Below are 27,501 nucleotides of genomic sequence, written 5' to 3' on the forward strand. Positions count from 1 at the left end.
TCAAAACCGACAACTGGCACGGGACCTTGGTTCACATTTGTTTCTGGTGCGCGGGTATTTTTGGAAATGATGTCCGATCTTCTTCTTGTGACTGGAGCATACGCAACTTGAAGCCTTGCATTTAATCTTGAGGTGGCTCTTATTACAGGCCTTTTGAACAATCAAATCTCGCTGAGACAACCTTCTGAACAATTCTTGCTGGTCACATAATCTCTTGATGGAAGAGAGAGTGAATTGCCAGATTTCTCCAAGGATAATGGAGGTGACTGGTTTAGGGTTTAGGGTTTAGGGTTGTTACCAAAGTTGATCCTCATTGTCACTGGAATAGAAAGAAACTTACCTATCAAAACTTTTGGCTAAAGGGTTTTGAGACAAATTTGACTAAGAATAAAAAGTTTTAATCTAATTTGGCTAAGCTGATCCTAGAGTAAATTGAACCTTGAAACAAATTCAGGAGCTAAATTAACCTTTAAATATTCAATAATATTCAAATAATATTTTATATTAAATTTTTTAATTATAACCAATTTTACAAATTTAATCACAGAAAATCTTATTTATTTTAATTATAACATATAAATTTTAAATTTATAAATAAATTTTTAAAAACATTCAAATATAAAATATAAATTTCTTATTTAAATTTAATAAATTTTTTATATTTCATCTTTTATTATACTTCTAGTCCCATATTTTTTTTAATTTTAAATTTTTTAATAAAAAATAAATATACAATTAAGAAATTGTATAGATATTTGAAATATATTTATTAAAATTAAATAAAAAATAAGTTTTAAATGTGCAAAATCAAACTAATTTTTTATTTTATATTTAAAAAGTATAAAATTGTTCAGCTCTTTATTTTATATATTTTTATCACTCTTTAATATATATATATAAAAGTTTGTTTTAGTAAATTAAATAAAAAATTTAAAAGGAAATATTCATGAAAGATATCATCGGCCAAATTAATGGAGCCTAAAATTCTCAAGATAAATAAATAAATAAAAACTCAGTCTCTTGCACATAAAAAGCGTACAGTGAGGTTTTAGCCAAATTAGCCATCAGCTACGATGGACTCCAATCTCAACCCACTCCCCCAACCCAACCTTAAACCCCAATTCTCTACTGGTTCCTCTTCTGCCACCAAACTCCCCATCAAACGCAAAACCCCTAATCCTAATTCTTATCCTCTCCCCTTCACTGGCACCATTGATCCTGATGTAATTCCAGTCTCCACCGTCAAACCCCCTCCTCCTTTCAAATTGCACCGGATCTGGAGCGAACCCGACGAGATCCGATTCCTTCAAGGCCTCCTCCGTTCCACCTCCGACCTGTCCACTTTTTACGACAAATTCTCCAGTACGACGTCGTCGCCGCCGCCGCAGCAGCAGCAGCAGCAGCATCATCATCATCCTTACACCAAATCCCAACTCTCTCAGAAGCTCCGGAGACTACGCAAGAAATTTCGCGCCATCTCTTCCCGTATTTCCCGCGGCCTCGATCCTAACCTCTTGTCACCTCATGACCGCGTCCTTTTCGATCTCTCAAGGAAGCTATGGAGCCCTAAAGATAACAGTAAAATGAATTCTAATTCTGGTTCTAACATTAGTATCGAGTATGCTGAAAGGGTTAATTTAGTTGGAGTGCAGGTAGATTTTTCACCGGTTTTACCGCCTTTTAACAACAATAATGATTTACAGCCTTTGGATTTAGACGATTCCAATGATGTAGATGTGGCGGCGGAAAAGGCGAGTGTGGTGGCGAAAGGCGTAGTGAAGGTGTTTGATGAGTGCATAAAAGAGAGACTGCGATGTATGGCTGTTGATGATAAGAATGATTTTGAAAGGAAGTGGAGGGAGCAAAAGGCGGCTGAGATGGATGTTTTTGGTAGAAGATTGAGGCTGCTGCTTGAGGGTTCTGTTAGGTTATGATTGCTGAGTTCTTAGTTTTTGCTTTTCATATTTATTGATAAGCTCTGTATATATTCCATTATCTAATCTATTTGCCAATAATATTAAATATGTTAAATTTCTTAATTTTAATAGCAGATTCTTTTGCTGTGGTTGAATTTGTTTGTAATTACAAGTGGGGGAAAAGGTTGAGACTTTAAATTTTAATTCATATTTTTAAATATGTCCTTTCTTTTATAAAATCCTGTGAGAACTATGAATTTGATTGTAATATTTCTAATTAATCATTTTAATTAGATAAAAATAAAAAATTTATATGCCTTGTGCCATCAAATCTTATTAATATTTTCTTTCCATTTCAAATATTTTTAACATGTCACTGCTGAAAACAATCGTTATAAGATATTTAACAACGCATATTACAATATAATTTACTTTTAAGAATATAATTTCATATTTGTTTTGACACATAAATAATTTATTCTCTTACATTTGAATAATTATAATAATTTTATAATTTTAATGTTATGGTATTATTTATCTATAAGTATAATTTAATATTGATTGTTAAGTATATTTTTATATATTTTTAGTTTTAAATTTATTATTTATCTAATATTAATATCAAATTCTTTAAATATAAATTTTAAATTCATTAGTTATATTTAGTTAATTTTATTAAACATAAAATTTTTATTAACGATCTTATTTCTAATATATGATATAATTTTTTAGACTATAATTTATTAATAAAATAATATTTTTATTAATAAATAATATTTTTAACATATAAATTTATTTTTTATATAATTTATGAATATTAATTATAAATTTAAATTATAATATTAAATTTTTTTCACATATATATGGTGCATTTAGTCCACAGTGGATCTCGTATTTGAGGTCCATGATACATAGTTCCTCCCTATGTGTATGGAAAGAGATGTTTTTTTATAAGGATGGCAGTTGGTCTGATATTTTTTGGTATTTGATTCGATTAAATTCTATTAAGATATATTTGAATAGTGATCAATGGATTTAGAATTTAAATTTAATATTTATGTCGGATTCGGGTCGAGTTTGGCCGCTCAGATACCCGTTATCTGCTACTTGTTTATTTAAATAGGTATCTTATAAGGTACATGAGGGTATCCTATTTTATTAGATTCCTTAATATTTTATTTATTTATTTTGTTCTCAAAATATAAAGTCATTTTACCATTAAGCCATTAATCATGTTTATTAAATAATCTTAATTAGTTTTATGTCTCTTAATTAATTAATATGACACCAAAGAATCTTATACCATATTGTTGTGTAGTAGAATTTAAATTTTAACTTTAAATTTTTAATTTTAATTAATAGATCTCACTTTTATTATTAAGATATTATACTAATAAGTATATGTATTTTGTTATTACGTCTCGAAATATAATAAGATTTTTTAAAATTTGGATTTATTATATAGTTTAATTTTTATTTTTATAATATCAAAATTCAATATTTATTTGAAAATAAAAATATCATATATGAATTCAATAAATTTTTATTAATGAATTAAAAAAACATATCACATATAAATTAAAAATAAAACTATGTACTTTTAATCAAAATTATGTACTTTTAAGCAAAACTATAATTAATAAACACGCTCTAATGCGTATGTATCATAATAATAAGTTATTAATATATATTTTAAATGTTGTGTACCAATACATTAAATGGTGGATACATATTTTTTTAAATAAGTGTAATAAATTATATATATATATATATATATATATATATATATATATATATATATATATATATATATATATATATATATATAGTAAAATGAAAGCATAAAAATTAAAATAGAAAGCAGCATAGAAAAATGCCTTTTCAAAATTTTAGAAAAATAAATAAATTTATAGTAACAAATAATTAAAAAAATTAAATAGCTTAATAATGTGGATAATTATAATACAAAATAAAAATTAGTAAAATACAATTTAATTTCAGATTCTATAAAAATAGTAATATTTCTCCATAAACTCTTTATATATATGTATTTTTTTGAATGAAAAACTCTTTACATATACTAAATCCATTAAAATTTAAAATCTTTATAGTAGACTTAAATTTAGATAAATAAATGAATTTGGAATTTTTAAAATATTTACATAACAAGTTTTTGGTGTGCAGGATTCTCAAACGAGGCAAGCACAGAGCATAGACTTGTTAAATGGGAGACTAACAAATGTAGAATGAAAATAACAAACTCTTATTGATAAATAAATATACAAACTTTGAACTGAAAGCTTTGAAATGAAAGCTTTAAACAAAGAAATATAACTTACAAGAGTAGTTGAATACAAGAGGAAGGTGGTTTCTCACTATCACTCTCTCGCTCACACTCGAGGGGCTCCACGTCTTTAGCAGAAATTGTCTGTCATGCTTCTTTATTGAGGAATCTTCATCATTTTCTTTAAAAAAGTAACGATGCAGAGTTTTTTGTCATTTTTTTCTTTTTGAAAAGACTTTTTTTTTGTTGGGTATTTGGCCCAATGCAGAATTATCTTGGGCTGCCATTTCTGGTTTTCAACCCAATGGCTTTATAAAGATATCATTTGATGGACCTAAATATCCTAAAACAGTCATTTTCTTACAACTGTTTGATCAACTGTAAGAAATCTTCTTCTGTTTGAGCCGCCGCTAGCTTTGGAATAATGAAAGACTTCTGTGCTAGGAAGGTAGTTTGTTCTTTGGAAGCTGGCAAGAAGCTATTTTTTGTAAGAAAACTTTATACCATCTTTGGAGATAGTTTTTCTTGGTGGTTGAATTTATCCCACCATTTAGCTTTGAATCTTCGGGCAAGGATGATTTCTCCATCTGCTGCTTGGTTGAAATGCAAATACCACACACATACCCACAGGAGGAAGAAGTTTGAACAAAATAGAAGTAAGGGAGGGAAACGTCTTTCTATTTTGTTGGATTTGTAGTGAGCTTTGAATAGATTAAACAAAGGGAGAACTTCTGAGATTATGGTTTCTGGAACGCTGCCATAATAATTCCACCATTGTTTAAACCAATATGGGATTTTGGAAGTTTGGATTGTGCTTGTGTCGAAGTAGAAAAGCCAAGAATGGCTCTGTCCTTCATTTTGTAAAAGAAAGGTATTAAACCAAGCTTGTTGGTAATCCCAATAGCTGAAAGTTATATTTAGGCTTGAATGGTAGGTGTTTTGGAGAGAGGTTGGAAAAGATCTTGGCGAGTGTAAATCCATTCCCCAATCTGAAGGGTGAATGATTCTTTGGATGGTGCATATGGAATATGTTGTGTCTTTGTGGTCTTTATGCTTTTTGAAATGTTTGAATTTTGTTGAACCAGTTACCTCTAGGATAAACTGGTAATAAGATTGGGGTTTTATTTTATTCCAGGGTTTAAAGTACCATCCTGGAGGAAAAACTTTTGAAACTAGTTTTGAGGGGCTTTCTGTACAGAATCCTTTCTTAATAGTTAAAATGCTTTGAAAGTTTTTTTCTACATATTCATTGGTTTTGTAAAGTTTTGTTTGAGACAAAACTATTTCTTGTGAGTTAGGCTTTGAAATACTTTGAGAGTTTTGAGATAGGTTTTGAGAAAAAATTACTATCTTAGATTTTGAAAAAGGGATAAAGAGTATACCTTTACCTTTGTTTAAAAAGGAGGATGACTTTAGAGAAATTTTTGGCTGGACTTCAGCCATGGGTACTTTCTTTGAATATTCTTCGACCATCTTTAAAAACTCGGGAGTTTGCTATGCAAGCCACTCCTGAATTTGGAATTACTTTTGGGCCGAGTCTTCTTTACTTTTGTCTATTTCTTCCTGAATGATCTTAGTCGAGGTTCTGATAGGCTTTGAAGAGGAGGGTAAAATCTCCTTTTTTGGGCTTTAAACAGCTTTTGTATTTGCTGTTGGCTTTTCTTCTTTGTCTTTTGCTCTCGATTTTCTCGGCATTGTAAAATCTGTTTTGAAGCTATATTTTGAACATCTTTTTGCAATACTTCTTTCGCAGATTTACAATCAATCCTTAAAAGAAATTTTTGATTTAAAAGATTACTTTAGAATTTTGAAATACATAATACTATCGAAAGAATTTCTTTTTTATTAGTTGAATAATTCTTTTGAGTATCATTCCAGTGTGCAGAAGTAAACTGGACAATGCATTCTTTTTTGTTTTAAACTTGTTTGAGAATTCCACCATAACTTAAATTTGATGCATTAGTTTCAACAATTTTGAATGCAGATGGATCAGCTAGATGTAAACATGGAATTTCAGAAACTTATTTTTTAATACTTTGGACAATCTTTGTATGCTCATCAGTCCATGCAGGGGGATTTTTCTTTAATCTATCATGGAGGGGTTTTGCTAAACAGTTTAAATTTGGATAAAAATTCATGACATAATTTAAACTGCCAAGGAACCTTTGCAATTGAGATTTTTCCAAAATTTTATCTGAAAATTTTAAAGTAAAAGCTAAAGATCTTTCAATTAGAGTGATGGTTCCCCTAGAGATGTAGTGTCCAAGAAATCTAATTTTCGTTTGGAATAAAGATACCTTAGACTTTGAAACAACTAGACCGTTTTTCTTAACAACATAGAAAAATGTCTCCAAATGTTTGAAATGTTGCTCTAGAGAATTTGAAAAGATTAATATATCATAGATGTATACAATGCAAAACTTTGAGTAAGGATTAAAAATGTCATTCATAATTTTTTGAAATTCAGAAGGAGCATTTTTTAATCCAAAAGGCATCACATTCCATTCGTATTGGCTAAATGGAACTGTAAATGCAGTTTTGTACCGATCTTTAGGATGAATCTGGATTTGCCAAAATCCTGATTTCATATCAAATTTTGAAAAAATAAAAGCAGAATGAAGCTTTTGAAGAAGATCTTTTTTATTTGGAATAGGATGTCTAATCCACTTTAGAGCTTTATTCAAAGGTTTGTAGTTAATCACCAATCATAGTGTTCCTCTTTCTATTTCACTATTTTTGTTGACATAGAAGGCTGCACACGACCAGGGGGATCTGGATTTGGTAATTAAGCCCTTTTGTTCTAAATCTTTTATTTCTACTCTACAATATCTTTTAAGAGTTTTATTCATTTAGATAGGCCTGGCTTTGGTAGGAATTTATTTTTCACTAAAATATTTTTCATATGGTAAATCCACCATATGCTGTTTTCTTTTCCAAAATGCATTAGGAAGATCGAAACAAATTTCTTTTTCGATTTTCTTTTGCAAATCAGAAATTTTTCTTTGGAAAAATTCATTTTGCAATTGGCTTTGGATTCTTTTTAAACTCATATCTTGTTTTAAATGAAAAAGCTGGGTCTGTTTTCCTTTAATTAAAGTATTTATTTCAAAATTATAAATTGAGTGAGCCTTTATAAGATTGAGATTTCTTTTCTTGGGTTTTCCTAGAAAAGGAGAAATAATCTTTGAATTTTTTGCTTTAAAAATGATACCAGTAGTAGTTACTTTAAAAGGAGTAATTAAATTGATAAAAGGTGTTCCCAAAATAATAGTTTGTTGTAAATTCTTTGTAAGAATAAAAATATTTTTTAGAGCAATATTGTTATTTAGAATTGCAGCTTCAGTTTTTTCCGCAATTCTGATCTTTGAATTATTAGCATAGGTGAGTCTTTCTTTTGTTTCTTGATGATATCTTTTAGGAACTAGCTCATAATTGATACAGTTGAGGTCTGCTCCCGTATCAAACAAAGCTATAGTTTCTATTTGGAAACCATCAGGGAAAATGAGTCTTATTAGAATCAGATATTTTCTTGAGGTTATTTCTTTTAAAACATTAATGAAGTTTTCTGGGATATTTTCAGAAACTTCAAGATTTTGAAAATCATTTTTTTCTTCAGAATCACTATTTTGTTTAAGAATCAAGCTTTGGAGCAAAACATAATCATTTTGTTGTTTTTCTTTCAATTATTTGAGTTCTGTTTTAATGGTTTTAATTTCTTTTTGAAGTTCTTGGATAGTAAGGAGAGGGTTCTTTACATTTTTTCCTTTTTCCAAGATCATAGTAAGATCATAGGTATTCTTACTAGAAGAAGGAATGATGTTTTCAGTTTTTAGAATTTTTTTTAAAATTTATTTTTGAATTTGAGGGTCATTAATATGCTTGACGGCTTCAAGAAAAGCTTCTTGTTGCCCAGTGAGCATATTAATATTTTTTAGAATATTATCAGATTCCGATTCATCAATTTGAAACTCTTCCTCGTTATTTGAAAATTCTGATTCAGAAGAATCAACAAGAAAAGCTGAAATTTTGCTCAAAGTTTCTTCTTCTATTTGGAGCTCATGAAGTTTTTTAGAAAACTTGTAGTACTTTGAAGTGTGTCCCTTTTTCCCATATTTGTAGCAAGTAATTTTGCTAAAAAAAAAATTTGGAATTTTGTTTTGAAAATTTAGAAGAAAATGGTCTTTTATAAAAATTCTCTCTATTTTTTGGCACTTTCCTATTTTTGAAAAAAATATTTTTTCTTAAAAGGTTTAGAAAAATCTTCTTTGCATTTTCCTTTGCAAGTAGGGGAAGGTTCTATGAGATTATACTCAAACTGGTTACAAAAACTACCTAGCTTCTGTCTAGTCTTCTTCATTTTCCATTTGAGCTGTCTTTGGAGTTTAAGGTCATGGCAAATCTTTAATCCTTCCTTCTGAGCAAGACTAACTAATTCGCCATAAGTGTAAAAATCATAGGGGATCTGGCCATTATGAGATTCTCTTATGGTATTCCTAACTCTTTCACCTAGTATCTTAGGTAAACCAGCTAAGAATTTTTCTTTCCAGAAAGGTTGGTTTGAATCTTCCTTAAGCATGACTCTGGTCAGGAAAGTGTCTTTATAAGCTTGGAAGTTACTAAGTTTTTTGTAGGTTAGATTACTGAGAAGCTCAGCATTCTTATCTTTTAGAAGAGATGGGTCTACTATGAAATAGAGAAAAATCATCAAGATTAAGGTTGACACAACATCCTCAATAGGATTTCCTAGCTCATCTAAGATGGGGGTCCCTTTTATGATGGTTTGGAAGGCACCTAGGATTTGGAGCTGCTGTTTTTGGGTGAGATGGTAATCCCATCATCCTTTAAGTTGGCAAAAAAAAAAACCAGCTATAAGGAGCTCAACTATAGCTCTATCGGAGATACCGCTTTGGGTTTTGTAGGCATTAGCTGCCATGGTCATCTGTTGTAAGAGACCAAGAATGTTATACTTCAACATTCCATCTATATTCTATTCATAGACGGAGGAAGCATTGAACCTAGCTTGGGTGAGGATATTATTTCTATTTTCTATACCTAAATCCGGGCAGTACTCCTAGAAGTATGCTAAGTCAATCTAGGGGCTTGCCATCCCAATCTGTTAATGTTGGAGGGTTTTTCAGTGACACTTTCAAGCTCTGAATCATTGGATTCATTGCTTTGGGCTTGATCTATAGCACTGATATTTCTACTACTTTGAGGAGTATCCGGTACTAGGGTTTTGGAAGACTCGGAAGTGGCTAATTTGCTAAGTTGTTCTCTGACTGCTCTAGCAAACTCGGTTTTCTTATGAAATTGGTCTTGACTGGGCTTTGAGATCTGGTAGGGTTTGAAGACTGGATTTTTAAGCTTTTCTGTTTAGCTTATCTCTCTTGGATGACCAATATTGGGAATCAGAGAGGTGAAGACTGTAGGAGGTTTTTGAATTTGGCTTTCTATCCTAACAAGTTATTTTCCTATTGTGTTAAGATAGGTGTTTGAGAAATTGTTCTACTGAACAATATTCTTGACATTTTTCTCAAGCTCTTCTCCTACTAATTTGTAAGGTGCGGCTTCGATTTCATTCTCTCTATAAGAAATGGTTATTTTCCTAAGGGGAGGATGTTCAGACTGGATGGTTTGGTTTTCTCCGACCTTCCACTCTGGAGCCTTGTTCCTTACAGTAACAGGACTAATGAGTTTTTCTTTGAAAAGATAAAAAATACTATTTTCTTTGCAATAAATCTGAAACCAATCAAAAAATTTGATTTGGATTCTGTTTTGTATGCAAAATTGGTAGTATCCTTTTTGAATACTGCCCTTTTCTTGTAGAAAATATTTAAAAAACTAAATTTTTTTGGAATGGTTTTTCTTTGAATAGAAATCTTCATGTAAAAGCTTTTTATTGATATGAAAATCTTTTGAAATCATGTTGATTTCTACTTCTAGATTTTGGGTTATTGCAGATGGTGATGGTAAAGAGGGGGTAGAGACGATCTCTATATCATCATCCTTCTTTGGTTCATTGTAAACATGTCTAAGGATATTGCTTTGGTAATCAATATTTTGTAATATAGTGTTTGAGCTTGGTATATCAGATGTTGAAAATCTTGGTTGTATTTGTGATGGAGTTGGTTCTTTATAAGGGGCATAAATAACAGAAGGTATTTTTGATACCCTTCTAATATCTATGGTCGAGAATGAAGAATCATCATCAGAAAATCTAGAAGAAGTTGATTTCCTGTTGAATATAAGCTTGACTTTCCCATCTGGAAACTGGGTTATGTTTCTGAGATTGATATTTGGTTCTGTCTGCTTTGGTGATTCAGGTTGGATTGCACCTTCAAGGATCCATTCTTCTGGAAGAGTGATATTTTTCCATTAAATAGTTTTTGGAATAGTTGCATTGGATTTAGAAAGATCTGTTTGGAGGAATAAGGTTTCTCCTTTTGGTGAGTGGAGTTTATGTTTCGAACCAAAAGCAGAAATCATAGCTTTGTAATGTATTTTGAAAATCAATGCTATCGGAATAGATCCTTCAAGCAGTTTGTAATTATATTTTTTATTTGGAGAACAATTGAAAGAAATTGGTCTTTTATTAAGGCTTGACTCAACAGTACTTAATAAATAATCATAGAAATTTGTAAACCTAGCATCTTTAAGGACTGCTAAGATGGAAGTATCTAAACCTTCTCTGGTAAGAGGTTTTATTCCTATCTGGATAAGGCCTATATGAATATATCTATAGTCTTTTTCTTTATGTTTCTAGAGGATTTTTAGATTCAGAAGATAGATTTCTTCAAAAAGCTTTGAAATTTGAATATCTCTTTCTTCAGTTTTGATAGTAAAATCGATTTTGAAGATAGGAAACTTTGAAAACTCATAGATTTGCTTCTTTTGAATCTTGGGTATTTTCCAATCATTAATATGCTTTGAAAAATCTTCAATAGTGATTTCCTCATTATTTACTAATCCTTTAGACCTTGAAGACTCAAAAGTAGAAGAGTTTAAAAAAGAAGAAGATCTACAGAAAAAAAAAGTTTCTAAATTCATTTTAAAATAAATCAAAATAACTTTCTAAACAAACGTGGACCAAGCCACCAGATTTACTGCCCTTAAATCAGACGGAACTTATCACTGTGCATAAATGAACAAATTTGTTTAACAGAGATATGATGCAGATTAAAATGATTTTAAAGTCTCTTATATGTAAATAACCTTCTAGAAGCAAAAATCAATATGATTTCAAAAGATTTTCATATCAATAAAAAGCTTTTACATGAAGATTTCTATTCAAAGAAAAACCATTCCAAAAAACTCGGGTTTTTAAAACATTTTCTACAAGAAAATGACAGTATCCAAGAAGGATACAACCAATTTTGCATACAAAATAGAATCCAAATCAATTTTTTTTATTGGTTTCAGATTTATTGTAAAAAAAATAATATTTTTTATTCTTTCAAAAAAAAACTCATTAGTCCTGTTACTTTAAGGAACAAAGCTCCAGAGTGGAAGGTCGAAAAAAATCAAACCATCCATTCTTAACATCCTCCCCTTACAACTACTATTGTAACTAATTGTAACTTTTTATCTTTTTCATTAATTTAAAGTATATTCTTATATATAGATGACAAAAACATGATATGCTCATTAAAAATTGCAGTTTCTTAGTCATAAATAAATTAACAGCGGTAATTATTTTTGGACAAGTGCAGGCCTAAATTAAGCAGTTGGTGTTTTGTTTATCATTTGGACCAGTTTTGTTCGATAGCAGGGGAAAGAAAAAGAAAAAAGAAAAAAGAAACTAGAAATACCAAAAATCTGTAATCATAATGCAAATATGTGAAAATCATATCGCAAATGAAATGGACTGACGAACTAATAGTAAGATGAGTAAAAATAATACTTCCAATTCAGAAATTATTCAAATTCAACTTCACCTTTACTGATTTATTTTTCTATTGAATTTATAGAATAAGAAATTACAACAGTAAAAGGAAATAAAATGTCAAATTAAGTGGCCAAGTGACCTTCAATTAACGAAAAGTTTACAGTTTATCAATAGAATATATCATCAGTTAAATTGTTGTTATTTTAATTTATCATCAACAATGTCTTTTAGTAATTTTTATTCTCCAAGATAATTTACTGATGTTTAGTGACCATTAGTAAATTTACCGATCACTTACCGACCAGAATGTGTCAGTAAAATTATGTAGTGGTCGTCAAATACTGCAACGTTTTAGGCTTTTGGAGAAATTGGCTGGACTCAGATAGGCTCGACTCAAGTCTGAGAAACTTTCCTTTTCAAAGAATGATGCTATATACCTTCAAATAAGAATATAATTTGATAAAAGTATCATTCCAAAAAGAAAACAATATATTATAACTATTCTACTGAATTTGTTGGAAATACAACATAAATTTGTATAGGGTAACAATTGTGATTTTAAAATAAAGATATAGAATTATTATGGTATTTTTTATTTTAATATTTAAAGGATATTTTAGAATTTTATTTGGTAAAAGTGCTTTTGAAAAAAGTTATTATTTAATTTTTAAATTTTGAAAACTATTTTTAAAAAGAGATAATTGATTGCTTTTTTTTTTAAATATAAATTTAACATAGAAAATGTATAGATCTATTCAAATTTCGGGCCGGACTTGATCGAGTTTGAAATTCTTAAGTCGAGATTTGAGTCTGGCACGATCCAATTATGCAAGCCTAAATTTTTTATTAATTCTAACCTTTCATATAAAATTTAAAATATTTTAATTTTTTATAATTTCAGGTCGGGCCGAACTTATTAGACGGGCCTCAAAAGAATGATATTTCTAAATCCGTTCAAAAGATAATTATGCTTTTATAAGTTTGGGCTTGAGTGGACTTAAAGGTAAAAATATGTGTCCAAATTTGAACTTTTTTTAATAAACTTGGGGTCGGACGAATATTAAAATCCATAAAATGTCTAGAAATATATAATAAAATTTAAAAATTTAATTTATTGAATAAAATACTTAAATTTATTTCTTAAAAATATCTACAGCAATTCCAAATAGACCTTTTAACAATTTGATTAATAAATAAATACGATAGCATACAAAATACTTATTTAGTAGACTATTGATTTTTGTATTTACTGCTCCATTAATAAAATAAATAATAGTTAAAAATGAATCTATTTATATGTTAATTTTTATATTTAATATTTATTTTTATTTTTTATATCAAAATATATTTCCTTAATCTCATGAATGGGCTACCTATAATTTTTCCTAAAACACAAGCCAAGGATTAGAAAAGATAATAAATTAATTGAGCGTAGAAAGTGGGTGAGACACACAAATTAAATCATAGATCATAAGATAATGAAAGCCATGTTCTCTCACATGTCCTAACCACCGTACTACAACAGGACACTCACATAGATCTCACTCTTTTCTTTATTTAAACTTTTAACCCATAAAAGAAGGAATTGCAACTCTCTTTTTAAATATACAGTTTTTTAGATGATAAGGGTGTAACTGCATAACTACCTTGCACAAAAGGAGAAAGAAACAGGCACTAAAGGGTGCAATATAACTAACATGACCAAGTTGACAAAATAAACCCTTGCCTTTTATTATTTATCCACTTTAATTTTAATTTCTAAAACTTCAGATAATGTCATGTCAATGTTGAATCTGATATATTTTAATGATTCGTACACTATATAATATGAAGTAGTTATTTTTTTATACTCACTGTAAAAACGAAAGAGATTTGAACTTAAAGACTTTCATCTTTCAAAAATAAACACTCTAGCACTTGAATCAGATCTCAAGTGTGCCTAATACATTTTATATTTTTATTTTTAAATTTCAATTGAATAATTAATTTTAAATTTTAATATTCTAAATTTTGCTAAAATAATTTATTGTGGTATTTATAATACGAAAGATATTCAGATTTTACCCATATGTACTAGAATATATATATTTAGTTGTTATTTAGAATTTTTTTTAAAAAGCTAAGTCTACGAGTACAATTGAGTAAGCATTTTGTGTAGGATGCTAAATTGAGATCCAAAAATAAGAACCGATAAAAACCCTAGACACGCCGCCTTCAGCGCAAGCTTCAGCATGTGGGATTTTCTTTGAGTGTGGTGCCTAACCCAACATTCACGCCATAAACCATGCACTTCCAAATCCCCTATAAATCTACCCACAATTTCTTCCCTTCCCATTTCATTTCTCAATTACATTTTCTCCCTCTTTTTTTCCTTTTCTACTTACCAGTACTCCCCTTAGAGTTGTGGAAAAAAAGAAATGGCCAGCCTCAAGTGCAGCCCCCTCTTGCTGGTGCTTTCCCTTCTTCTGTTGGTCACTTTCTCTGATATGGCTGAGGTACGTACCCACTTGTACACTATATCTAATCATTTTTCTGAGTACATTGAGCAATGCTCATTATTTGTTATGCTTTTCTTCTTACGTAATTCTTCTTGTTCTTTGTTTATGAATCTTGATAACAGGCCTATGGTTCTAGGTTTCGCCCTTCAGGTAATTTTGTTGTTTTTCTAGCAAGAAATGAAATGGGTACATTAATATTTTGGCATATAAAGCTTAAATTAAGTTGGATATTTGAAATAATGTTGCAGATTGCAAGCCGAGATGTACATATCGTTGCTCAGCTACATCACACAAGAAGCCATGCATGTTCTTCTGCCTAAAGTGCTGCTCAAAGTGCCTGTGTGTCCCTCCTGGTGTTTATGGTAACAAGCAAGTTTGTCCTTGCTACAATAACTGGAAGACCAAAGAAGGAAAACCCAAATGCCCTTGAACCTACTTATATTACTTACTATATATATACATACATGTGCTTTCCCTCAAGAGTCAATAATAAAATTCATAGCCAGTCATTATGTAGCAGATACCCTTTTCACTTTTAACTCCAAATTCAACTATGCTTGTAGTTCTTGAGCAAATTCAAGGCATTATTTGGTGTGATTTTCTTTTTTCCAGAGGAAGTAATGATTGAAAATTGTCACTTAATTAGCATAGCATGAATATATTTTGGAATGACTATGCTAGTAATAGTTCTAGCATTGAATTATTGTTATTATTATTATTTGTTTTAAGTGGAAATGCCAGTTAATAATTCTGCAAATTGTCAACAATTGGATATCATGTGGGTGATTTGCTTGATTATAAGTTTTTGTCCGAATGCCATAGAAATTATTGGGTCAGTAATTCTTTAAAAGCTTATTTATATATAGGCAAAAGATATGGATAAGGTCTTAAACTTTTAGTCAGGGTGCAATTAAACTCTTGAAATCTAAAATAGCTTAATTATATTTTTAAAATTTGAGAACATGAACAATTATATTCTTGGAATTAACTCATTTTTTAACAAATGATGTCGGTGTTTGATTTCTTTTTGGTTAAAATAGAAGAGAAATTATCATTTTATGATTTTACCTACTAAAAAGCATAACTAATAGTTTCTCGCATGCAAAAATGTGAATTGAAAAGAGTTAAAGTGGTTTATTTTTACATCTAAAACTAACGGGATATCATGTCATTAACTAGTGAAATTGACGAATTTAGCTTCAATGATGTAAATGTTTTGTTTTTAAACTTTAATGATGCAATTTACTACTTTAAAATTTAGGAGTTTAATTAGGTTTTTGACTAAAAATTCAAGAGTTTATCTACTTCTTTCCCTTTATATCTGTAATATATATAGTGCAAAATTTTTTATGAGACTCCATGTTGCAGAATCTTATAAAGCCATATCATGTTAGTTTTCAATTAAATAATAATATGTGTCATGTACATAAATATATTAATTTTAAATATTTATAAAAGAATTAATGTGAGCTTAAATGCTAATAATGAATATAGTAAAAACTTATAATTTTTTTAAATATAAGATTGTTATGTTCTAAGAACATAATTATAAAAGTATAATAATTATTATAGCTACTACATATTAATAATAAATTTTATTTTTTTCTAATAAAATATATATTTATATTCATATATGTAAAAATAAAAAATAGAAATTTTAAATTTGGATCATAGAAGTAGTTAAAGAAATTTGCGATATGTCTAAGAAATTATTAGTCCAATATAAAAAAAAATTAATCTATATATATGTAATATCAAAAAGTAGTTATATAAAATATAAATAGTATAAATTCTAAACAATTTGATTTATTTAAAATAATTATTATATGAATTTATGAGAATTTATTAGTGTAATGAAATAGATAAAAAAATTAAAATTAATGAATATATATACTTTTTATGTTTAATAGCAGTGAAATTTAATCTTCTTTCTTCTTTTGTTAATTAGTTGTTACACAATAAGCATGGTTTTTTTTTTCAAATTTTATTTATTTAGCAACATGCTATTTTTTAAAATTAGTATTATTATTCAAATAGAATCGTGACATATTTGTTAATGTATTAATATAATAATTTTAAAGTAAAAAGATAATAATACAAAAAATATTGTTTGGACTTCAATATAATTGAATTTTACATCATGTTTGGACTTCAAACAATTACTACGAAATTGTTTTGCTAATATATCATATTACTATAATAATAGACTAGGGTGTATATTCTATAATAAAATACATTATCTAAGTATAATAATAATAGATTTAATGTAATAAAATCTATTATCTTATTATACTACTAATAAAAATTGTGTTTTAATTGAATTATGTTAGTCCTTATCTTACATAATTTATCTAATAAGAATCGTAATTGAAATATAATTTTAAAACTATCTGAACTACAATACATAATATAAATACTTTATATAGATTTAGATAATGTATTTACTTTTACTATTTGTTTAATTTGAACTATAATAATAATAATGATGAATAAGAGAAGTTACACCAACTTTCCATTTTCAAATTCAATTTTAATTTTATATTTCCTATTGTTTTATTTCTCTCTCCTTTCATTTAATCATGGTAGAATATCAATTTACATGAACAATGACTTGGTATAGATACTTGAAATCGAAATTTGAGCTTTTTCAACAATTCCCCAATATATTAACTATTGTCATTTTTTAAATGCATATATAAAAATATGAGTAATTAGTTAATTCATTGTTTAATCAGGACATATAAAGTTCTTTTACCTTTTTTTGTTCCATGCAATAATTTTCTCATATCTACAGATTTTTTAAATTATTTTTTAATACGACGAAATCTTTTATTTTATAGACTATATATATATATATATATATATATATAATTCTGAAAAAATACATTAATTTCATTTTTAAAGTAGAAAAATAAAAAAAATCTCGTATTAGAAAGTGTTTACTATATATTACCTTATTAAAATAAAATAACTAATATACAATTTTATAAATTAAATTAATATTTTTTATGATATATGTGAATCTTGATTTTTTAATAAAATAATAAAACTGTTTATTGTTAGCTATTAAAAAAACCAGTATAAATTATGAGTCACGAATAGTTCCATTTGTAGATAAATTTAATAAAATTTAAGTTTTTTAATTAGCATTTATTATAAAAAGTTTATGATATTAAATTTATATATATATATATATATTTTAATAACGAATTAAATATTTAATATTTACATAAAAATAAAATTTTATATTTCAAAACCAGTCTGATTTTAATTTATACGTAGATAAAGATTTTATTAAATTTATTATAAAATTTTAAAATTAGAATATTAGAATATTAATTTTTAAAATAATAAAAATAAAAATGTTACTAATAGAAAAAAAGAAAGATTTATTGAACTAGAAAACACAATTGATGTTTCCGATTTTTAATAATTACGAACCTTACACGATAATAATGAATATGGGTGCTACAAAAGTTAATTAATTATATATTTATATTTTAATCAACTAATTAATTTATTTTAAATATATTAGTTTTAATATAACAATAACTAATTTTTTATGATATTTGGATTAATTTAATTATAATAAATTTAAATAGTTATAATTATATGATATTATATTTATATAAATACATTCCAGTAATTAAAAAGACACGGACATAAACGTGTTAATATAGAGAGTAGAATATATTTTAACTTATTTCAATGTTTTTTGATATAAAATATAATTTTATACAAAAAATAATGTGAAAAGAAATATATATTACAAATTAAAATAAAAATAATAAATATATAATAAGTAAGAAGATCCAGTTAAAAAATGATATTTTTCTAAAAAAATATTAATTTAATAAATAAATTGGCATATTAACTTTTATTTGAAATTAATTTTATTTATTAATATGTGAATAACGAGTCCCGTGAATAGCCCATGAAAACTATTCCCTGCAAATAAGAGTACAAAAGTTTTCCAACCTGCAACATCCCTTTATTTCTTTTTTCCTTTTATTCATCTGGACTATTATTAATTTCTATAACACTTCCACCAGTACAAGTGCTATACAATTGTTGGGAAAAAATAAAAAGGAAAAGAAAAGGGAACAACATCAAGACAAATCATGATTTGTTGGACATATTCCTATTTGGCATCTTCTACTTTTGATTCTCTATCAACCGAAATTTTTCTTTTATACATATACCAAGATGATATGAGTATCATAAACAACCCTACAAAATTTAGTACCACTCTGGTACCCATATCCATTGGAAGACCTCCCCAAGTAACAACTAATTACTGCATTAAAATTGAAGATTTCAAGGGAAAAAAAATAGAAAAGTAAAGAACTCATCAAGATTGTTGTGTGCTGGAACTTGTTCGATGTAGCACAGTACTTGTTGCACTACGGATTCTCGTAAGATATGTTGATCTGAACCAACTTGATGAGCCATTGTTTGTTCCCTCTGGAGCAATGATGCCATTAGAAATCCCAGGACTGTTTGAAATTTCCACTGCTCCAAGAATCCCATTACTCTGCAACAAACAATTTTTTTTCTTTTAAGCAATTGAGATGTACTGAAACAATATTACATAATAAATTGTACAAGAATTAATATAAAATACAAAGTGAAATTCAAACCTTCTGGACTGCGACTGAGGGAGTAGCATTGAGGGGCCGCTGAACCTGGAAAAAGAAGATGAGGAGATTCTAGTAATTCTAAGAAAACTGAAGGTAAGAATTTCAGAGAGAGGAGGTATACTCCAGTAAATCCAAACAACATTCCTAAGAGAGAAATCCTTGGCATCAATTAAAGGTTTAAAACAGATACCACTCTGGCCACAAAAATATAGCTTTAACATGAGCAATAATGAAGGGAGAGTAAATACTGAATTGTTCAGAGGTCAACAAACCTCAAGAGACCCATTGGAAACAGAGGGAGATGTTGGCTCATTTGATGGAGGAGGCAAGGCATTCTGAGAGAGCACAAACAAACACTGTAAGAACACGACATTATGGTAAAATGACAGGCACTCTGATCATGAAATTTTAACTGAATGGTAGAGCACAATATACTTCAATTGGGTTGGCCATGGCAAGTGATAGATGCGTCTAGTTTCAAATTAAAGTTACCAGTTTTAAACAGATTTCCTGATCAATCTCACGCCTTCAACTAATAAATACTGCGATTATATATGGAGAACATAATAACACTTCATAATTGGGAAGAAAAATACTACCTTCGATGGGAATGTAATTCGTGAACTGGATGATGCAGCCTACAGAATTTGGAAAAAAAGTAAGTGGAAGAGGGTCAAAGAGTAGAGCAAAAAAAAAAAAAAACTATTCATACAAAGCTGTAAAAAAAACTCAGCAAGAAGATGGACGCGCATCAGAAGTTTGTAGGATGACTTGGCAAAGTAATACAAGAGATTGCTCAATAATTAACTTGAAACTAATATGACAATCTAAATCAAGATCATTGCAGATATGGACAGTAGTATCATTCAGTAACAAAAAGTTTACTACTTGCCTGAGTATTCTCTTGAAGCAAGTTATTTTCCAAATTGTAAGTGTAGTCAACCAACTTCTTTACTCCATGCATTGTCAATCCCTAAACATAATATCCAAGTCATTAACACTCACTTAACATAGTGCGCTTATTCATATCACTGCATGTGATATTATCTATAACAACTATTACCTGCTTCTCTTCTATTCTACTGATTTTCATTCCCTACAACATTAGGAAAAGAAACAAATTCAAACAAGTTCTATACTCGGATAAGAAAAAAGAGTTGTGAAATTGGATAAAGAAGAATTAATCTTAAAGATTATTTACCAGCGTCTGAACAGTTTGACGGACATTTCGAACGTCTTGATCAAACCTTGATGAATCTTCTAACAGTTCAGTAACCTAAATGGAAAATTTTGCTTTTATTCAAACACTCCACTATATAAATTAATTTAGAAAATAAAATTTAGACAGGAGTAAGAGGACCTACCTTTTCTCGTGTATTAGAAGTGAGTGCAGCAACCTCATTTAAAGTAGAATCTAAGTGTTCAATATTTGAAGACAATTCCCTCTTAGTACTCTATAAGAAATAAAATAAATAAAAATACAATGATGAGAACGCTCTATACTTTAAGAATCAGAAGCAAATAATTCCTCAGTGGACATATGGACACTACTGATCTGAAACATAGGCTAGCAAAATTGAACACAGGGTGACAAGAACACAGCAAATATCTAAGGGAGAAGAACAATCAAACAATAAGACACAAAGGAAAAAATTCGCAGAAGAGACATAAGTGATGCAGGCGGCAGCTTTATGAGGAGCAAGGCATGTGATTTAACTATTAAGCTCTTCCTTCAATATAAAGAACTTTATATAAACCCTTACCCTGATGGACGCATAAACATTCTCAAGCTGTTGGGCTATGGAAGTGCAAGCATCAGATAAACTACGCCTTGTTGCAAACATCATGTCAGGAAGTTTCCAACCCTGAAAATACAGAATGATTCACAACATCAGCAAACATTAAAGAACATTATGCATCTGAAACACACAAATATGGAATATAATACCAAATCATCTATTCTTTCCCAAACAAAATTCATTAACATGTAAGTATTACAAGAACAAGAACATTACCTTCCACCAAACATAGCCATATCCAACTACAACAATTAGAACAATTGTGCCATATTTACCTGCACCTGCACCTGCACATTATGCAGACATGTCTAAGATCCCACAAAAAGTGCAAAGTCAAAACTCCAGTATATTATGAGAAGAGTAGTAGAAGAATCGTTGGTGTTGTTAAATAAATGTAATGCAACAACAGTAATAACTGATATGAAAGACATGATCTAAGAATTATTAAGAAGTGCAATATCACACAATGCATGCATTTTTTTCTTTGAAAGCATTAACATGCTCTCTCCCTTCATAAATAAGAGAAGAGGTAAATCAAACCTGTCCCACTTGCAGTTACAATTGTTACTGGTCTGTTTGATGCTAACAATTGCAACTCCTGCCGAAGACTGTTGACCTATTTAAGTGAAAAAGCAAATCTAAGTTCACAATTTGAAGCAGAAATTTTGAGCACATTTGGAAAAAAAATAAAACTGAGATAAATTTGACCCTTAAGAATCAAGCTTTGATCCAGCTAACATGCAGTTCTTAGTTTGATTCGGGGAATAAATCTAAGAGTACTTGGTGGTATTCTACACATAATAAGAACTGGAAATTTTCTAATTATGGGAAGAGTTTTAGTTTTAAAATTATAGCAAATAATTGTTGTCCCTTCTCCCTAATGTTTTTCCCTGATTGAGGAATGAGTGCTGGAAACACTATGATCAGACAGGCCAGGCTTAGCAAAAGCTTAAATTTTTCTTTTTTCTATCTCTCTCCGTAACATAAGGGGGCAAACATTGAAACCCAACCCATAATTAACTGCATAAAGTCTAATTGCCAAGCCCCATTTCTAGACTAGAAATAAACATTTAACTTGTAAGCTAATAGTTTATCTTCAAGGAAGAGCATCCTCAAACAACTGTTGATTATCGTTACCACCCAATCTACCATGTTTTATATGAAATTGAATTAAGAATTAGAAGAGGTTGACATGCGAACCTGAGCCATCAAAGAGGCATTAATTGGCTTGCCATTTGATGATGAAGTAGAATCCTCCCGTGAAATTTGCTTAAAAGCAATCTGCAATAGAACAAAAATCATTAGCAATTAGCATTAAGAGACTAATGCTCTCTTTGTTATGCAGAACGCAACCACTATGTGATACACTTTTCAAAAAAATTAACACACAGACACACGCAGAGGCGAAGCAGCAACTTACTTTCAGGCATCAGAACTACAATGATCTCAAAATTTCACATCAATATCTGAAAACCCTTACAAAACATATTGTAGTTTATGCTACATAACTAATGTTTGCGTCTTTTCTTATGCTAAAAGACTATCCATCTTCCACCTAAAGATATGGACCTCCAATAACATAAGAATACAAAAGAAACTGCAAACAAGTCTTCTTCTTTTTCTTTTTTTCCTTTACTCTATCAATCTATAGAAGATTAATAAGAGCAAGAAAACAAATAATAGTTGGAATTCATGGATTTTGAAAGTTAAGTAAGTACCTTGAATGCACCTGAAACAAAATCGGGAACACTGGACAAGCGCCCTTCTTTTGCAAGAACAGAGCCAAGTATACCTAAAGAAAAATGAAATGACAAATTGTTAAAAAATATTAGTCTAACTTCCACTTGACACCTTCAGAAACAATTCTGATATTGAATTTAGAGGCATTGTTAAATCAAATAAAATAAGTTCATTAATCTAATCAGGTACCCAAAAAAACTATCAATGAATTTCTTTTTCTTTTTCTTAACAGAAGATAGCATATTTCATTCCAGCAATAAAAGAGCATTAGAAACCAACATGATCCTTAAGCCACGACAGTTGGCCATTGGAATCAGAGCAGAACCTGTTACTGCCACAGTTAAAGCTTCTTTGGCTAGAGAGTCAGTCGCCAAATTACAGCAACGCAAAACATGAAGCAAAACTAAAAACAAAAAATACTGTCTGAAACTAATGGTAGAAACATCATCAACGATGATGGCCGCCAGCTCATGGGGAGGAGCTGAATGCCCTGAACCGCATCTATTACCAATTTCGCGTTTATCAAAACCCTAAGTAATCTTTTACTCTAATTCAAATACAATTACCAAAAATAAAAATTGAAGCACGTACGAACATAACAACAACAACAATAATAATAACGAAATAGAGACCAAATTGTATGAACCTGCACCGACGAGGATGGTTAATTTGCCGAGAGGGAGAGACATAGCGAGCAAGCGAGTTAGGCAGTGAGTGAGAGTGAGCGAGCGAGCGATCGATTAACTGTGTTGTATTATTAATTAAATAATAAATAAATAGAAGCAATTAATTATATAAAAACTGCGATTCTAGAGTATGAAACATGATTGTCCAATCTAAAATAGCATAATTACATATTTGATGAAGAAGAGAGTTGATTTTTTCTTTTTATTCTTTTTGTGAATTTGTATTTGGAAGCAGTGATCGATCGAGAGAATTGCTGCTACTTGCTACAAACGCAACAACCCTATTTGCTGGTTGGATTGCTACTATTCCACGTTGAGTTTATATTATTATATTACTATTTTACCCTTTCTTTATTTGCATATTATTATTATATTATTATTATTATTATTATTATATATTACAACCAAATCTCCGATTAAATAAAATTTATAAAAATAAAAAGTTATAATTTAAATCGAAATTTAACTATTAAAATTTATTCATTCAAATATTTGATTTTATTGGTAAAATAATAATATAACTAAAAATACAATGTATTAATATATACTATATTGTATAAATAAAATTGAAGATGTGGTTTAAAAAAAAATTAAGAAGAAAAAAATAATATTAAAAATAAATATAAGTGTTATAATACTTGTAATAGCATTTAGAGAAGTCTTTCAATTTTTAAATCCGCTAAAAGTGCCTTTAAAACTAGTGCAACAATATAAAGGAATTAAAGAAGTGGCAAGATTGTAACAATAGTAAAGAAACATAACATAAAAAATCAGAAATATATATATAGATATTACTATATAGAGAAATATTTTTTTTAAACAGGACATAAAAAATTTATAATGTATTATAATATAAAATTTATTCCTATTTATAACTGGTTCCAATTGGAGTCGAAATTTTTTATAATTATGTAAAAGTTATTCCTATACAAAATATCAACATAGAAAGATTTTGTTGTAGTTATAATTAATATAATATTTAAATTAAAATATTTATTTAAGTTTTAGTTTATTTTTTAGAATGGATTAACTTATTTATAGTTCAAATATAATTATATTTAACTCTTTCTAATTTATGTAATTATATATTTAATATTTTAATAACTTGACATAAATTAAATAAAATATTATAATAAATATTGATATCATTATTAAAATGATAACTAGTACTAGTTAAAATTGTTGTGTTAATTGTTAAAAATGATTAAACATGTTAATGTACATATAGAAATTAAAGTTATAGATCCATGTAAGTTAATAACTTTTAATGGTTTAAATCAAGCATATTTAAAGCACTATAACTTTAATCCTGATATTAATATTCATTTAATTATAAATGAATATTTTGTTTGTAATAACCTTTGCTACAACATTTATGTGTAAGATCTATTAAGTATGTCAAAGAACCTGAAGAAATAGAAGTTATTACATTAACCAAACGTTTTGTTTTACATATTTAATTAGATTTTTTAATATTGATTCTCTGCAACACTTTATAATTAACTGTATGGTTTTAATTTGTTACAAGTACGTATGAGTTATATTTACTCTCAAAATTGAATTATGCCTATTAACTTTTGCATTTAGAATTAATTGTGAATCCTTAAATTCTTTTACCATAATTTGATTAGATTCTAATTGAACACCAATAAAATTTATGTGTTGATATAAGAAATAAAATTGAAAATAAAAACTAAAAATTTTGATTGAAAGAAAATTGCATTGCATTAATATTATTAAAAATTGAAATAATAATTTAGAATTAAATGCTTAAATTGAAATACAATATTTTATTTCCCTATTGAATTTGATTGATTATTTATCGTCCCTTTTTCTAGCTTCCTTCTTCAATTTATAGTCTCAAATTAACTAAATTTTAGGGAGATAACCAAAGCAGTATGATAAATTCCTCCACACACTACCACCTCAATAAGTTCTTATTCCTGCCAAAACAACACATATGGGCATATTATTATTATTCAGTTAAAAAGATTCATACCCTAAGTTATGCCAAAAGACAACAACAGCTATTCATTGACATATACATGAAATGAAGTTTTCACACTATAAACCTGGCACATAGCACTCTGAACGTACATGATGCATCTCAAATTAACTCAATATGTAAGATACGGTTCAAAACTTACGAAAGGGAATCTTAACCTTCAACGAAAGACAAAGAGCCCACAACCATTTATACCATGCACATTACTGAACTCTAATAGAAGATAGGACTCAACAATCTCTTGCTAGGTGATGAGGACTTTGAGTATAAAACAAATATCTCTTATCAAACAACTAAAAGGATTTGTCGTGATGGTTGCTAATAGGGCAAGGAGATCTAAAACAGATGCAGTCTCTTGTGGCAAAAATAGTTAAGCAATAAGAGGTGCAATTTAGTCTCTACCTTCAAATAACAGGATGCACACCTTTAAGTATGGAAGCATGTCCAATGAGCTCACAATAACATGAGAAAGACAATCAAGAAACCATCTTGAACTTGCTTATAGTTTCCAACCAACCAAATAAAACCTTTCTTAAGTAGCTTGAAACCCTAAACTGTACCTTGCTATATATAAGAGCATCCTTGCCAAGCCAAAGCATTAATGAAATCACCATAAAATAAAATATAAGTCAACAATGACGTCGAGTTTTAAATGAGATGTCAAGATTATTTTGCCAATAAACTCTGATTAACTTCTATTAGTTTTTGGAAATCCAATACTCATTTGGCAAACATAAAGCATCTCCAGACTCCTAATGAAATTTATAATTTCTTAGTAGCATCTCCTTATTAGAGACAACTATCTCAATATCAACATAAATAATCAATAAAATTTAAAAGGCAGACATACGATAAGGTTATGCAAAAAAAATATTGAAAAATGTATATAATAAAACCTAATATAATGCAAAGTAATTGTTGGTATACTCATGTACTTATCCAAGTTTTGGGCTTCATTCTTTTAAAGTAAAATCTTGTTAAATATTTAAAATCACATAGGATGAGAATTTCACTTAAATTTATAAAAGAATAATTAAATTATAATAAGTCACTCAATCATTAATGAAAATAAATTATATCAAAAAATGTGATAAAAATATGTTACCTTTGTCCCTCGGTTTTATCATGCATGACATATTCGATTAAAATTTTGATAATCTCTTTTCAATTGTTGTTATAATCTAAATGAATCAGCTAAAATTAGGCCATATGATCTAATTGAACAATTTGATCATTATTGTCCTTTTTTGCATGTGATTCAAAAAGAGATCTCTTAAGTGATGGATTTGTTGATATTTTATAGTTGAACACTTGACTTTGTATTTTTATGCCATCCTAACAAAATAAATATAATTTTAATGGTAGCAATGAATTTGATTGATGATTTGTTTTGATGTCTACCTCTTTCGAACTTTATTTTTAGTAATTTTTCTCAACAACTTCATCATCAATCATATTTATTTAAATAAAATCATTTCATACATCTTTTTAAGTTTAAAAATGCTTGGGATAATTCTTCAAAAAGAATTATTCATTTTGTGAATTTGCTCTACATGCTGCAACAATATTAATTAAAGTACTATAAAAATAATTAACTAATTTTCAAAGTAGATTTAAAGAAAAATAATTACATACGATTATATCGTATGAGTAGAGCCATGATAATATAAATAGTTATAATATAATATTATAATCAAATGAATTTTATTATATTTATAAAGAAACAATACTTGTTTGTTCTTTGGAGCTTATTTTTTCTTTGTATTGAACAATTTAAGATGTTGATTGCTATCATAAATTTAACTATAATTCTACTAACAATTCATAGATAACACTTTATAATTATTAAAAAATAATTGATACAACCATATGTTTAAAAATATATAGCTTACATAAATTTCATCTTATATGATATTTCCTCAAGATAGAAACTTGTATTTTGGCTTGTCTTTTTTCTCTTTTGTAATATTTTTATATATCTAAACAATAAATAAAAACTGTTAGTATATATATATAAACTGTTGGATATGCAAGTCTCAATTTAAAAA

At 28.4% G+C, this 27,501-nt stretch overlaps 3 protein-coding genes across 4 annotated transcripts; 2 read left to right on the forward strand and 1 right to left on the reverse strand.

The window, feature by feature from the left end:
* Window positions 1–989: 989 nt before the first annotated feature.
* Window positions 990–2,039, forward strand: LOC8268111 (probable transcription factor At1g11510). The gene has a single exon (XM_002531140.4). The coding sequence runs from the start codon at window positions 1,074–1,076 to the stop codon at window positions 1,932–1,934; it is 861 nt and encodes a 286-aa protein (XP_002531186.1). The 5' UTR covers window positions 990–1,073; the 3' UTR covers window positions 1,935–2,039.
* Window positions 2,040–14,293: 12,254 nt separating this feature from the next.
* On the forward strand, window positions 14,294–15,180 carry LOC8268110 (protein RSI-1). The gene is made up of 3 exons (XM_002531139.4): window positions 14,294–14,580; window positions 14,706–14,733; window positions 14,832–15,180. The coding sequence occupies exons 1-3, from the start codon at window positions 14,503–14,505 to the stop codon at window positions 15,011–15,013; spliced, it is 288 nt and encodes a 95-aa protein (XP_002531185.1). The 5' UTR covers window positions 14,294–14,502; the 3' UTR covers window positions 15,014–15,180.
* Window positions 15,181–18,755: 3,575 nt separating this feature from the next.
* Window positions 18,756–23,755, reverse strand: LOC8268109. Of its 2 annotated transcripts, XM_048374849.1 has the most exons (15): window positions 23,617–23,755; window positions 23,409–23,506; window positions 22,741–22,814; window positions 22,223–22,303; window positions 21,563–21,638; window positions 21,239–21,309; window positions 20,987–21,088; window positions 20,588–20,677; window positions 20,425–20,499; window positions 20,287–20,319; window positions 20,116–20,196; window positions 19,823–19,861; window positions 19,496–19,558; window positions 19,224–19,268; window positions 18,756–19,117 (listed from the first exon to the last, which is right to left on the reverse strand). In XM_048374849.1, exons 2-15 carry the CDS (start codon window positions 23,449–23,451, stop codon window positions 18,935–18,937), a joined length of 1,056 nt encoding a protein of 351 aa, XP_048230806.1. In that variant the 5' UTR covers window positions 23,452–23,506; window positions 23,617–23,755; the 3' UTR covers window positions 18,756–18,934. The 2 variants fall into 2 exon arrangements, with proteins under 2 accessions (XP_048230806.1, XP_048230805.1); XM_048374848.1 differs by having other exon boundaries at window positions 23,409–23,731.
* Between the last annotated feature and the right edge of the window lie 3,746 nt (window positions 23,756–27,501).

The sequence above is a fragment of the Ricinus communis genome, chromosome 5, assembly GCF_019578655.1.
Source record: "Ricinus communis isolate WT05 ecotype wild-type chromosome 5, ASM1957865v1, whole genome shotgun sequence".
Lineage (NCBI taxonomy): Eukaryota > Viridiplantae > Streptophyta > Magnoliopsida > Malpighiales > Euphorbiaceae > Ricinus > Ricinus communis.

Bases quoted from the DNA above. Each gene is read 5' to 3' on its own strand.
- LOC8268110 (XM_002531139.4), top strand. From the start codon at position 14,503: ATGGCCAGCCTCAAGTGCAGCCCCCTCTTGCTGGTGCTTTCCCTTCTT. The intron at 14,581-14,705 runs GTACGTACCCAC...TCTTGATAACAG, and splicing joins CTTTCTCTGATATGGCTGAG to GCCTATGGTTCTAGGTTTCG. The intron at 14,734-14,831 runs GTAATTTTGTTG...ATAATGTTGCAG, and splicing joins TTCTAGGTTTCGCCCTTCAG to ATTGCAAGCCGAGATGTACA.
- LOC8268109 (XM_048374849.1), bottom strand. From the start codon at position 23,451: ATGTCTCTCCCTCTCGGCAAATTAACCATCCTCGTCGGTGCAG. The intron at 19,862-20,115 runs GCAAGTAGTAAA...CAAATTCTGTAG, and splicing joins TGCTTCAAGAGAATACTCAG to GCTGCATCATCCAGTTCACG. The intron at 19,118-19,223 runs GTTTGAATTTCA...TGTTTGTTGCAG, and splicing joins CCTCAGTCGCAGTCCAGAAG to AGTAATGGGATTCTTGGAGC.
- LOC8268111 (XM_002531140.4), top strand. From the start codon at position 1,074: ATGGACTCCAATCTCAACCCACTCCCCCAACCCAACCTTAAACCCCAA.